The sequence below is a fragment of the Vespula pensylvanica genome, chromosome 9 (assembly GCF_014466175.1).
Source record: "Vespula pensylvanica isolate Volc-1 chromosome 9, ASM1446617v1, whole genome shotgun sequence".
Taxonomy (NCBI): domain Eukaryota; kingdom Metazoa; phylum Arthropoda; class Insecta; order Hymenoptera; family Vespidae; genus Vespula; species Vespula pensylvanica.
The window spans coordinates 2,789,433-2,802,930 of record NC_057693.1 but is presented as its reverse complement, the minus strand read 5'-3'; the positions used below and the strand labels follow the sequence as shown (position 1 = coordinate 2,802,930).

General features: G+C 29.7%; 2 protein-coding genes across 8 annotated transcripts in view; one reads left to right on the top strand and one right to left on the bottom strand.

Moving 5' to 3' along the window:
• Positions 1–514: 514 nt before the first annotated feature.
• On the bottom strand, positions 515–4,439 carry LOC122631532. Its single transcript, XM_043817322.1, has 14 exons — positions 4,269–4,439; positions 3,958–4,099; positions 3,773–3,878; positions 3,478–3,614; positions 3,249–3,389; positions 2,770–2,846; positions 2,576–2,702; positions 2,202–2,369; positions 1,928–2,136; positions 1,709–1,862; positions 1,463–1,608; positions 1,191–1,392; positions 886–1,079; positions 515–788 (listed from the first exon to the last, which is right to left on the bottom strand). The coding sequence occupies exons 1-14, from the start codon at positions 4,379–4,381 to the stop codon at positions 695–697; spliced, it is 2,010 nt and encodes a 669-aa protein (XP_043673257.1). The 5' UTR covers positions 4,382–4,439; the 3' UTR covers positions 515–694.
• Positions 4,440–5,264: 825 nt separating this feature from the next.
• Positions 5,265–13,498, top strand: part of LOC122632121 (sialin) — a 16,926-nt gene continuing 8,692 nt past the window's right edge. The window contains exons 1-5 of one of the 7 annotated variants that reach the window (XM_043818619.1): positions 5,265–5,669; positions 5,761–6,045; positions 12,287–12,373; positions 12,599–12,657; positions 13,263–13,486. In XM_043818619.1, coding sequence (XP_043674554.1) covers positions 12,357–12,373; positions 12,599–12,657; positions 13,263–13,486 — 300 coding nt within the window. In that variant the 5' untranslated portion in view covers positions 5,265–5,669; positions 5,761–6,045; positions 12,287–12,356. Of the gene's footprint in view, positions 6,046–6,402; positions 6,422–10,524; positions 10,735–10,822; positions 10,981–12,286; positions 12,374–12,598; positions 12,658–13,262; positions 13,487–13,498 lie in introns of those variants that run through there. The other 6 variants (XM_043818617.1, XM_043818618.1, XM_043818624.1 and 3 more) reach the window with 6 other exon arrangements.

Sequence of the window (13,498 nt, the reverse complement as noted above, 5' to 3'; positions counted from 1 at the left end):
TGGTCGTTTAGATTGTGTTAGATTAGTACTCTAGTTTCTTAACCAGAGCAAATCATCGACAAAGAAACATTATTATTTCAAATGTTGTTTTTCAAAGAAAATAATGCTTTTTTAAAAATTCAAAAAACCTATGTCCTCGTGTTAATTGCAATGATCTTTAAAATGAGATTACTTTCATCAAAATCGGTACTCATCGTTAACGTAAATCATCATAAAATGAGGGGCGATGAATAACTTTAATTTTTATAACAGAACACTTATTACTCGTTACCTCTTGGAATAATTTATTGTTTCATAGATATTCAACGTGTTTACGTTTATCTTATCGAAGCGATTAGAGCGATATTTACAGCTAATTTCGTATATAAACTATAAAAGAAAAACTGAAAAATTGATTAAACGTTTTATCGATCTAACGAAAAATATTACGTGTAAATGTAACATAGTCGAGATTAAAAATGTCGAGCTTATTTTCTTTTCTCATTTTAATATAATACGGAATAAACGACAAATGGTGTATTTTGATAGTACATTCTTTTTTCCTTTTTTAATGCTTTTACATAATCACTTATACGAAGTATCAATCGATTAACAAAGTCGATGAATGAGATAGACATTTTATCTGTTCCTCTTAAAAAATAATATTAATTTAGCATACAATGATATTAATCAAGCGTGTAAATGAGTTAGATATTCACCCATCTTTTACTAAATGAAGCACGCTGTCCCGAGTAATACCACTTTCTCTCAAGGATAACTCTAATTCTTCTAATCGTTTTGGTGAATATCTGTCGAGAAAAATAAAAAGAAATAAAACATTCGAAGGATATATAATTCGAAAGTTGAAAAGAAAAATTAAAGTATCCTAAAGAAAATATATCTTACCCACTAACGAGGATTTTATATCCTTTGTGCCACGTTGCAGGTAAAGCCTCATTCAATAGTTCGTAAAGTTTAGCGATGAAATCGTCTGCAGATAAGTGAACGAGATAAACAGTGCCGCCATTCAATGATCTCACCTTCAAACGAAGCTCTCCGGACTTTCCACTGGGCTCGTTAATTTGATGTAAGATAGGAGGCTGAAACACCGATTTGATATTAACACGTTTCATTAACATCAATTTCATACTAACACCTAAAACGATACGATCTAATTACTCATAAAACAATTTTAAAATTTATTATCTTACAGCTGGTTTGCTAGCATGCGTCGCTGATTTAGAAATTCGTGGATTTCTCGGTGATTCTGATTCCGAAGATTTACCAGACATTTTACTTTCATCTTCGGACAATGATTTTGATTTAGAAATATTCGATCTGCTAAATCGAAGATTTGATATACTTGCCGATCTTGATCGAGTTCGCGAACGATCGTTCATCTTCTCTAAACGGCTACAAAATATCATCCAACTTATTTTATATTTTATTAATAACGAGTAATTCGATATAGAAAGATCTTTACATTGGTGATAATTTTGATGATGATCTATCGTTACAATGATGTGGATAATTTCGTCCGCTACTTGGAAATCTTGAAACATTTCTGAGTTTAGAATTCCTTTCTCTCACCAACAGATCATACTCGATATTCTTTGTAGCGAGATCTCGCTGTAGTAAAAGTACAAGGATTAGAATCAAAGCAAGGATAAGACAAGATAAAAAGCAAGGAAAGATAATAAAGGATTAGAAATTGATTATTGTTTCTTACTTTCTCTTTACGACTGCTCAAAGCTAGCTCAGCATTAATGTGAGATTGAAGATGAGAATCAGAACAGACGTTATTGTGCGAAGCTAAAATTTGAGATCTCAAGGAAAGAATATCGACAGATTGTGAATCTGGAGAATTTTTTGATTTCAATGATCTACGAACAAACGTTGATTATTATTCGTTATAACAACTTATTATTTATAAACATAATTGTAAAACCTCGTGGCGAAAGATGAAGCGAAATCAATGTTGCAAGGACTCTCTTTTACTCTTGGACTGCATTGACGAGAAGAATTCGACGAAGTCTTCGAATTACGGAGACGAATCGATGATGATCCGTCTTTCGACGTTTGCTTTCCTAATCGATAACCGTGGCCAGGAAAAACATTAACATTATTTGTGTACACTTCCGATCTATGATCTTCGACCTGAATAAAGGAATATAAAAATTATGATAAAGTCTAATCGGAGTATTTATCATAATTATTTTTACTTTGAAAGGTACTCCGTTTGGATAAGCTTCTTGTAATTCAGATGGGAAATAACCATCGAGAATATCACGTATGAAGGAAGTTGTTCTTGGATCATTGTAAAGACGCAAAGGACTGTCTTGGACCAACATTCCGTTCTTGTAAAATTTTAAGGACATGCAGGACAGTGTCTTGAAAAAAAAAAAATGGATTTAATAGGAAAAGAAACTTGTTTTATGTTCATTTCGATCAATCAATTTTTCTTTTGGATTAGAAATAAAAATAAAGTTGTTTTCTTTCCTTTTTTTTTTCACAGTAATCAAAAAAAATACAAAATGGATTAAAAAGAGTAGGGATTAACATTAGAACGGCAAAAACAAAACAACGATATATTTACCTTGAAACTTGCTCCACTACCTTTTTCATTATGATGCACGTGGACCTCTCCCTTTCCTGCGGCTACATTTAATCGATCGATGTTAGCGATAAGTTGTTCGTAACAAGATTCAATGAAATTACTGAAACTGACAGTCGCTAATCAATTCAACGGTTTATTTGCATTTTAAAAGATTCATCTATAAATAGACTTACTTAATAGAATATTCTTTATTTAATGTTGAAGTGCCATTATCTCCGACCCAGATTAATCCATAATCGGCTAAGAATTTCTATGTAATAAAACCAATCTTTTTTTAACATATATATATATATATATATATATATATATATTAGAACGGATATATAAATTAGTTAACGTGCCAATTGCTAAAGCAAAAAAAGAAATAATTTACATATTATATAAAATAGAATAACATTTTTAGTTCAAGTCAAATACTCCGAGAGTTTAAATTGATATAAAATAATTTACGTTACATGTAGAATACTTAAGAGAAAAAAAAAAATCTTCAAAATTTGTTATCGATAGACTTTATAAAGATCATTCTTTTTTTATGAAAAAATATAAAGAAAAAAAAAAAGAAATGGAGGGAAAAATAGGTATCCGATTTGAAATAATTGTTCCTTTATCCATTTCATTTATAAAAAAAAAGGAAAAGTAAATTAAATCGAACCTCCATCTCAAAGATTTTATGTTCGAGTATGAGGCATCGTTTGTAAAGGTATCCCGAATTGTCAGTTTGATTAGTTCGTTGTTGGTATTCCTTCTTCCTAAGGGTTTCTTGATTTTTGCATTTCGTCTCTAAGTCCTTCACCTGGGCCAAATTATGTGAGGTCGAACATTATCCCACCGTAAGATGTGTATTTATTCTTACAAAGACGGCTAAAGCACGGCTAAAGAACCTTCCGTTTGAATCTTTCGATTTCCTGATCTTTGTCATGCAATCGTTCCTCCGCCTTAGATAAAAGATTCTGCATCTTGTGCATCTGTGACTCGGCCAGGTACAATTGTTTCGTCACTATACTTATGAATTCGCTTTCTACAAATCAAGGAACGTTGAAATCTTTTTCTATTTTCTTTGTTAATTTAATTCGTAATTATTTTTAGAGATAATTTGTTCGAAATTTTTTTCTTTTTATTATTATTATTATTATTATTATTTTTTTTTTTTTAATTTTATGATAATTCGTATGGTACCTTCTTCAATGGTGTTATTTACATGTATGGGAACATTCGAGGATCTTTCAAGTATTTTATTGTTATTCATCCATAATCGTCTACCACTAAAACATGCCCCTGAATTCTATAAAAGTTTGTAATGTTTTAATTGTATTACCGAAGTACATATGTATATTATCTTGCGATAAGATTATTATTTCTACCGTTTTATTCGTATCTGCCCACGACGTGCCAGGATTAGAAACGATTTTTGGTCTCTGCGATTTATCGATATTTCCATTATCTAATCTTTCATTGTCAGTACCACTCAATACGTAAGAAGAGTTAGATGTTACTTTTTTTAATCTGAAGAAATGAGATGTTAATTGATTTTATATTTTGCTTATAATGAAAATTTTATATGACAAAGGATACAACTCGGAAGATTGTTTTTGTCCCCTTTTTTTTATCAAGATGTTTACTATATAATATATATAAAGAAAATCACTATATAATGTATATAAAAAAACAATACTTGTGTTTGCTGTTACGCGAAGAAACGAATTGATGTTTCTTTTCCGAATTCCCTGTTGGATCCGATTGACTCATTCTGCCTAGGATCTCGTTCATTAATGAATTCGATAACATTTACGTCAAAAATTTTTTGAGGTTATCCAAAAATAACGTTTGTCCACGGTAATGTTTGAAATAGTCTAGATAAAGAGAGCTAAATGGATCTATGAAAATCAATAACAATCTGCGATCGATATATATATGTATGTATATAGAATTGCGATCGTTCTATTATTTATTAGTGTATAAAAAAAGCGAATTCCATTCTATTCATATTTGAAATACAATTTATACATCGAATTTCGAATCTTTTATGTATATTTTATATGACGAAAAGTAAAAGTATACCGTGTATGGTGTGGTGTATATATATATATATATATATGTATGTTTGTATGTATACTTTTACTTTTTTATACATATCCATATACACACACAACACACACACATATACACATATGCATACATATTACATATCTGATTGACTTTGACCCATATACGATATAACTGTAGAGATATATAAAACGTACAATATTTGTATAGGTGTTACACATTGAAGAAATTCTTTTATTTCATTATCACGCATACAAGAATTATTTTCCAAGAAATGATCGTTACCACACTATAATACTCATGAAAGTTTATTGGAAGGTTATGTGTCAAGCGATGTATTATCGATATTGGGCTAAAAATAGATTAATGATTGATGAGGATCCCTAAGGGAGGTTACTTTTACAAAATAAATGAAGCTGAATGTGTTTCTGGATTAATAAATAAAATATTAATTCGTTGCAATATCTTTTCTTAGTGTTTCTCAACTATTTGCTATAATCTTATATATCAATGTGGATATAAGGTTGAGAATCATTGGTCTATAGCTTTATGCTATTCGTTAAATCTGTAAGCAAGAGGGTACGACAAATCTTAGGTACGCTCCTGCTTAAATTACGAGACGACGCAGTATCTTACGATCGATTATAGCGAAATCTCCGCATTGTATTTCGTTAATCGTAAACACGTTTTTTATGTCGGCCTTTTCGTAGATGCTCGTCGTATCGTTGTGTTCAAATGAAAACAATCGTGTTTGCTCAAACATAAGATGGATAGTGAAAGATAGCACGGTCAAGAGTGGATAAAGAAGAAATCAAGTGAGAGAGAATATTCGAGTGGGCCACGTGATCATATGTCTCGTCAGATTATTATTTATAATATTTCGTATAAATATAAAGTCAACGTAATTCGATCAAGCATTTATGTTTACGCATTTTTTACGTTTTTAATCGATTCAGCGTTATCTTAAAAAAAGTTTTTCGTACAAACGTGACACGTGTATGCAAGATTAGATCAATCAAAAAGCATTCGAGTGCGTATTTCATGTCGTAGCTTAACAGCTGTGACCTTGAAAATATGTTAACAAAATTATAAAAGTTTAGAATATAAAGAAATTTGTTTAGTTCGAGGCCTTGCCTCGGCGCTATACGATCCTGAAGGCGATCGCAGCGCCACCACGCAGTCTCGTTCTCGATCGAAGGTTGGAAGGGCGCGCGGAGTAGTGGGGGAGCCGGCACGGGAGTCGTATCCCGCGTGCGAGCGAGCGTACACACGTGTGCCCCCTCCGCTCTCTTCTCGCCACGCACGTACCAACCGTGAACGAACGAAACGGACGAAAATGTCGTCGCGGAAGAAGTCGAACGTATCGTCAGAGCTCTCGGTTCAACGCTGGAACTCTTCGAAAGTGAGTAAGTTTCATTTGTTTTAATATTATTCCGTCTTTTTTCTTCCAAGTTTTTTTCATCTAACATTTTCCTTATTCTGGGATATACACCCATAGTCCCTGAGCTATTCTATTTGCCGAACGGTTACTACTTACATACATATACTTGTGTCTATGGAAACGAGTAACGTTTATTTCGCAAAGCTTAGTGAATGTTCAATTAGATATAATAATTGCATATGTATGTATGTGTATATGAATATATATATATATACATGCATATATACATATACATGTATGTGTGCACGAAACATACTGTTTCCTGTGAGTAGTTAGTATTGTCGATGACGACATTAACGGAAGAAGCTATTCTTTTTTGTGTACTGCTCCCTCTTAGTACCGTAAGATATAATTTTGTTTTTAATATGTATATAGATAGGACATTCTCTCTCTCTCTCTCTCTCTCTCTCTCTCTCTCTCTCTCTCTCACACACACTCACTCACTCACTCACTCACTCACACACTTCTAATGGATTATACTTTATTTTTTTCGAGTACATATGTGTTTGCTTGTCTGATACGTTTCATTATTATGTCTCATTTAGCAAAATAACAATTTCATAAATGTATACATGTAGACAATATAGAATAAATGGACGTTTCGTCGGCATAGAAAATAGAGATTAGAATTGAAAAGGTCGAATCGTTGGCACTCGCCCTTTATAGTCGTCCATCTTTAATTGTCCACTCATTGTGTCGCGAATCTTTAAGCGAATCGGAGCAGTGATCGGTTTCTTTATCTTTCTGTCTCTGTCTTTCTCTCTCCCTCTCTCTCTTTCTTTTTCGGCGATGACAGCTCAACATATTTTGTGATGACGCAATGAGTCGTTTTTTTCTTTGGCTGTTTTTATTCTTAAAGATTTTTTGCTATATATTGAACGTTCGGATCAACTTTACGACAGTTGGACGAACTCCTGTTGCAAAATATTGACCTTGCTTTAAATCAATGACTAAACCAATCGCGGTGATTGTATTTGTACTTGATCCTTTCACGTTTAGTTCGTAATAGCGATGAAAAACATTTAGCTAATACTCTTTCTTCGTTTTTTGAGAATTAAAGTTGCGTAAAATAAATTTTTTTTGCCTTTTTTTTTCACTTTTTTTTTTTTTTTTTTTCATCGTGTTATCATATAGTTATGTAAATAGTCTAACGACATTCGTTTAATACAGTTTTAAGTTGCATCGTTTCTTTCTTATGTGATCGTAGAAAAGAGGTTATGTGTATTTGTCCTAAGGGATATCTATCTATACATAAATAATATATATATATATATATATATATATATATATATGTTACATCTCTCCCATCACGTGTCCAGTTTCGTGCTGACTCACAGTGTACGATTCCATTGGTCAAGTCTCATGATCATCTTGATTGCGATTTTTATAAGCTTAACTACGGAATAATTAAAGTTGACGGTTAAAGTTCTTTTTTTTTTTGTGAGAATTAATATTTTTCCTGGAAAGGAATTATTGAAACGCGCAAGAAAATGACCACAGTCATCGTCCGTGTGTCAATGATGATCGATTGATGATCGTAGTATATCGATGTATATCGATGAACAAAAATTTTACGATGTTCTTGTTTTTTTTTTGCCTTTATTTTATTCTTTAATGATTCATTACAATTATATTTACATTGCAAAGAAGTTAGAATTATTTTCAATGTAATTATTTCAAGTTTTCCTCCATCATTCTTTTCCGTTTTTTTTCTCTTTTTTTTCTTCTTTTTTTCTTCTTTCTGTCTCCTTTCGAGATTAGTTCAGCTTCTTTTTTTGTTAATGAATTTTAATAAAGTATTCGAATTGATAAGTAAATAAATAAATAAATAAATAAATGAATAAATACATAGATGAATGAATAAATAAATAAACAAATAAATTTTATTTTATTTTTCGTCTATGGTTTTGTTCGTAACACTAGTGGCGACATATCGATTGTTTTCCCGATCATCCTATATGCTCGATTTGCAATGCTCGTGATAAAAAGAAACGAAAAAAAATACTACTCGTGGGAATTGCGGACAAAAGCTTTTCTTCTATAATTTGAAATTCATTAAGATTGAACGAATAATTTCTAGAATCGACCACGTAGTGCATAATTATTAGGTGTCACGTATTTTTCTTGCACAATCTTACGAATTATTACGAATCATTCCAAGAAGGTTATTATTATCCTTTTTTTTTTGTGATTATATCTGCATTTTTTATCGACGTTGTTTAGAATTATTAAAATCTTTAAATATTTTCTGTAAAGTTATTTATGTCAATACGATTATATAATTACAATTAATGTACTTATTTGACTGGTTAAGCTATTCTTTTCGATAAAAAATAAAGTATTCTTTTTTAAAGTAACCGTTTCAATCAATAGACTGGATTTAGTAAATGTGAATCTTTTTTTAAAAATTAAATTATTAATTAAATTAATAATAAATTAAATTTAAAAAATTGGTTTTTTTCGTGAATGTTTAATTAAAAAAACAATTTATCTTGAAAATTAATCTATGAATTAGATTTGCTTTTGCATACATATACATGTATATATCATTAAAAATGTACAATCCGATTTATATTAGGTTTACATAAAACAATGATTTTTCAAGATTTACGAGTTACTTTTACGTTAAGATTGTAAAAAGACATTAATTAATGAGAACTTAGCATATCAATATTAAATTAATATACAATCGACATATAAACATGATTTTATACGTTTATAGAGGTCGAACTATTAGTATTTATTTATATCTATCAACAATTAATTATCTTAATTAGATAAGAAATTAATTGGATGCTCATAGAACACTAATATATATATATATATATATATATATATATATATATATATATAATTTAAATTATATAATCAAAATTAAATTAATATTGCTAGCTCGTTGAAATTTTTGTAAAACTATATGATGAAAACTAATAGTAATTATTATTTTTCACCTACGACTTCTAATCATTGCAACCTGCAAAAATGCACTTTTATTGGAGTATGCGTTGCATTTTGCAGGAAAAAATGCAATATAATTACGTTTCTTAGAAAAGATTGTTTACTTCTAAGAACTAGTCTACGTAATTAAGTACTTAAGTATCTACGTAAGTAGTTAAAATCCAAATAAAATTATCTACGTAAGTAAGTACTTAAGAAAAGAAACATTAACTTCATCATAAATGTGCAATTATTCAGCATAAGTAAATTCTTCTCGACGATATATTATTATTAAAGTGTATTTTTTATTAATTCCTAACGGTAAATAATAATATAACAAGCTATCTATGTATCATCGTTCTAATTTTCGTTTAGAAGAATATTGAAAAAAATTGATTATGATTTGTGAAATGTAAATCATTCATAAATTTTTCTAGTTGAATTAATTATTTTACTTCTTTTTTTTTCTCCCTTTTTTTTATGTTAAAAGTTGTGTATTATTCTAATTAACTTACTTTTCAATTTATTCTATACACATAGTTTTATTTTATACGCGTAAGCATTTTCCTTTTCTCATTTTTTTCTTTTCCTTTTTGTTTTTCTAATTCTTTCAAACAAGAATTGTTTGATCCTATTCAGACGAGAATGCGAAGGACAGAACTTAGGAAACACATTCTTTGACGTATCTTTGCAAGACATTGAAGTATGTTAGTAGTTTGATTTCTATTAAAAAAGTAAGAAGAATCTTGTTTATTTTGAAATTGTCGTATTATTATGATACTTTGAAATGTCGTATTATTATGAGACATATTTATGAAGGATTTTATGTAATTTCTTAGTTTACATCAAATTGATACGAACTTTAGTTTGGACGATAAATACTTTTTCTTTTTCAAAGAATAGAATTCGTTTGGATTTTAAGAGCTATTCAATAAATTAATTCGTTTCCATTTTTCTTTTACCATTTAAACATAACTATATAAAATTGTTTTTGTAGAACATTCTTCTTTAGTAGATAATATCATTCTTATTAATCCTTTAATGTACGTGGAATTTTTTTCTTTTTTATTTTTAACAGAAATTTTCAAAAGAAGAATATATATACATACATTATACTACCTATTGAATACATTCAAAGGAATATTATTATCTTAATTTTTTTTCACAAAATTCAATACAAAATAACTACATCGTATATTTATATATAAGCGTAGAAATTAATGCGTCCTAATATTTTAATCGTCGCGTACGTTGGAAGTTTAAACAAATGGAAAATATGTAGATGAACAAATAGAACGTTATGAAATACGGGAAAATTTAAGCAAGGCTGATCATGATCGTCATATTTTTATATCTTTCCCCTCTCTCTCTTTATCTTTCTCCCTTTCCCCGCACCCTCTCCTTTTCTTCATTATATTCTTCTGTAAGGCGGTCGGCGACTCGTAAGAAGGTGACAGCGGTGGGGGTGGGAAAGGCAGAAGAAGGCGTCTCGCCTTCAGTTCGATCGACTTTCAGTTCACTCGACGAGAGTGCATCGAATCTTTTGCTCCATCGAGTGTATAACATGTCGTAGATTTTGTTGAAAAACCAGCTCGTGATCCAGCTGGACCACGTGGCTCAAATTGTTGACAGTTGATTGAAGACAATTTGTGACTTTATCGTGAATATTTTGGGTCGATTTATTTTTTATATATTTCTACGGGAAAATTGATTAAAAGTAATCGTGAAAGATGCAAAAATAATTAGCATCTATGTTATAATATATAATTTTTATTGATTGACTCATTATATCGAAGATGAAATATTCTTATTGAAAGATATACATACGTATATAATCTTTTAGTATTATCGGAAATATCACGTTGATTTGAATAAATTTTTATATTGACGTATCGACCTTCCGATGTTACATAAGAAAAGCAACAGGTGTTGTCGCTAGTATTTACATAAATACGTTTGCAAGGTACTATATTGATTTTAAAGTAAATTAAAAAAAAAAAAAAAGAAGTTTGTAATTTAATTAATGGACTGGTTATTTTGAAGGTCATTCTTTCTCTTATCATATTATTTTATTTTATTTCCATGTATATTTCCATTTTTATTTCTTTTTTATTTCGTTCTTATTTGTTTATTTATTTAATTATTTTTTAAAGTGAAATTATGTCAAATACGTGGATAGGTCCACATTCTTTTCCCTTGAAGAACTTAAGGATCGTAGATATGAATAGCTTGTTGGAATTCTTGAGTCGTTAGGTCGATATGAAATTCTGGGATATACACGTCGTCTTATTGATTTTAAAGTCAGTGAATAACAATGACATTAATAAAATGCATTGTTGGCATCGTATGTTTTTTCCAATCAATCGTCCTTGTTTTTTTGTTTTAATATAAATTTTTCAAAAGAGAAATCGAAGTTATCTATCCGTCAATCAATAATATTCGACGAACAAAAAAATACTTTAATTAATAATACATAAAAAAATAATATAAATAGTTAAAATAATATATATATATATATAAGTAGTCAATGTTATAATACATAAAACAACATATACACTAATTTATTATGTATTATAAGCGAAAGATAAAATGCTGTTGCATATATTCATTATATTCATATGTAGTTGTATAATGTACATTATACACACACACACATACGTATATAGTTATATATATGTAATTAGTTGCATTAATAGAAAAAAAATATTTTACGGTCTATACGATAAGTGATAACGATTGATAGAAGCATTTGTTAGTGTTTAACAGATAAAACGAAACTAGAAATATTTGTTATTTGTTTATATATTTTAGTATCAAATATTTCTTTTTACTTTTTTCTTTTTAAAACTGTCTGTATAAATATTTAATTATTTATAATGGAAAAAAAATATGATTAATAATGAAGCTTTTATGGTTAACGCATACGATATTGTTGATATTCAAACCTTGTGACGGAAGTTATATAAAGAGGAACAGATTCTGCATCTATGATTCGTAATTGTATATATATATATATATATATATGTATAGTTCGTTATGTCTGCAATCAATTACGTCAGTCGCTTCGTAAAAATACAGCTGAACGTTTCTGTTTAATTTCAACTTTCCGTGATACGGTTTGCTTTAGATTCGTCCAAATAACGGAAATAAATAATTATTTATAAATTCATTCATCTTTCATAATAATTACTGAATCATAAAGATAAGACGTAGGAAAATAATTATTTCATTCGTTTATATAATTTTCTTTTCTCTCTTTGTTCTTTTAGAATCCAAGAAGATCCTCATTTTTTCAACTAAGAAGAGATAAATTTCATTTGTACTTACTACTTCACAAAAATGGAAGACTCACCGAGGTAAATATGCGTAATCGTAATATTGTATAAAGTTCGATGTAGAGCACGGAGTGGAAGAATTTAAATATTCGTACAATAGAAACGTATTTTCATCTCGCTGTACGAATAATTAAGTCTTATCACCCATACTGTATTTATACACACACACACACATTATATATATACATATACTATATATATATATATATATATTTAAAAATACGAATATGTGAATTTGTTTCGCAGATACGAGGATCCCGGCATGTATAAAACACGATCGCCCTATAGTCTGCGGAGATTGGGAGGTAAGATAGTAATAATCACGATCTTTTTCTTTTTCTTTTTTTTTTTCCAAATACCACGAGCAATTATTAATAATAATAATATTATTATTATTATTACCACGCGAACTTTTTTTCTTATTGTTACTAGTGTTATTCCTCTTATTCAAATGATCGATAATTCGTAGAAAAGAATATTTTCATTCGTTGAATAGTGTATGTATATTGGACGGTGTAAATAGTCAGTATCGATTAATACGTGTTACGATATCATCGACGTAAGGAGACACCATCATCGCTTATGCGACATCTGAGAAAGTTTCTCTTGATAGTATGAATATTTTATTTCGATTTTACGCGGAAATATTATTGCATCGTTAATCAAAAGATAAATAGTTCGATAGTAGTCATACTTTTTTTATTTATACACATTATCAACGACGTAGAAAAGTTCATTGGAAAATTAGTTTACTCACAAAGAACGGACTATTGTCATTTTCTTGATTGATCGATGTTTCGTCCGCACTTAATTGAATAACACATAAGTATTGTTCGATCATCAATCGTAATCGCTTGAATAACAAATGTTAACACTCCGATAACGTGTTACATTCGTACTCATTTTTCAGACATGGTGCCGGCAAGAGTTGTCCTCTATATGCTCTCTTTCTCCGGGTTTCTCGTTTCCTTTATGATGAGAACTGATATTAATCTTGCGATGGTGGCCATGGCAAAACCAGCTATGACGTCGTCAAACGCCACGGTCACCGAGACGTCTCATTATTGTTACAAATCGGCGAACATTTCGCACGTGGAGAATAACAACAGCAATAGTAACGCTATTAGACCGGAGGTACATAATAAA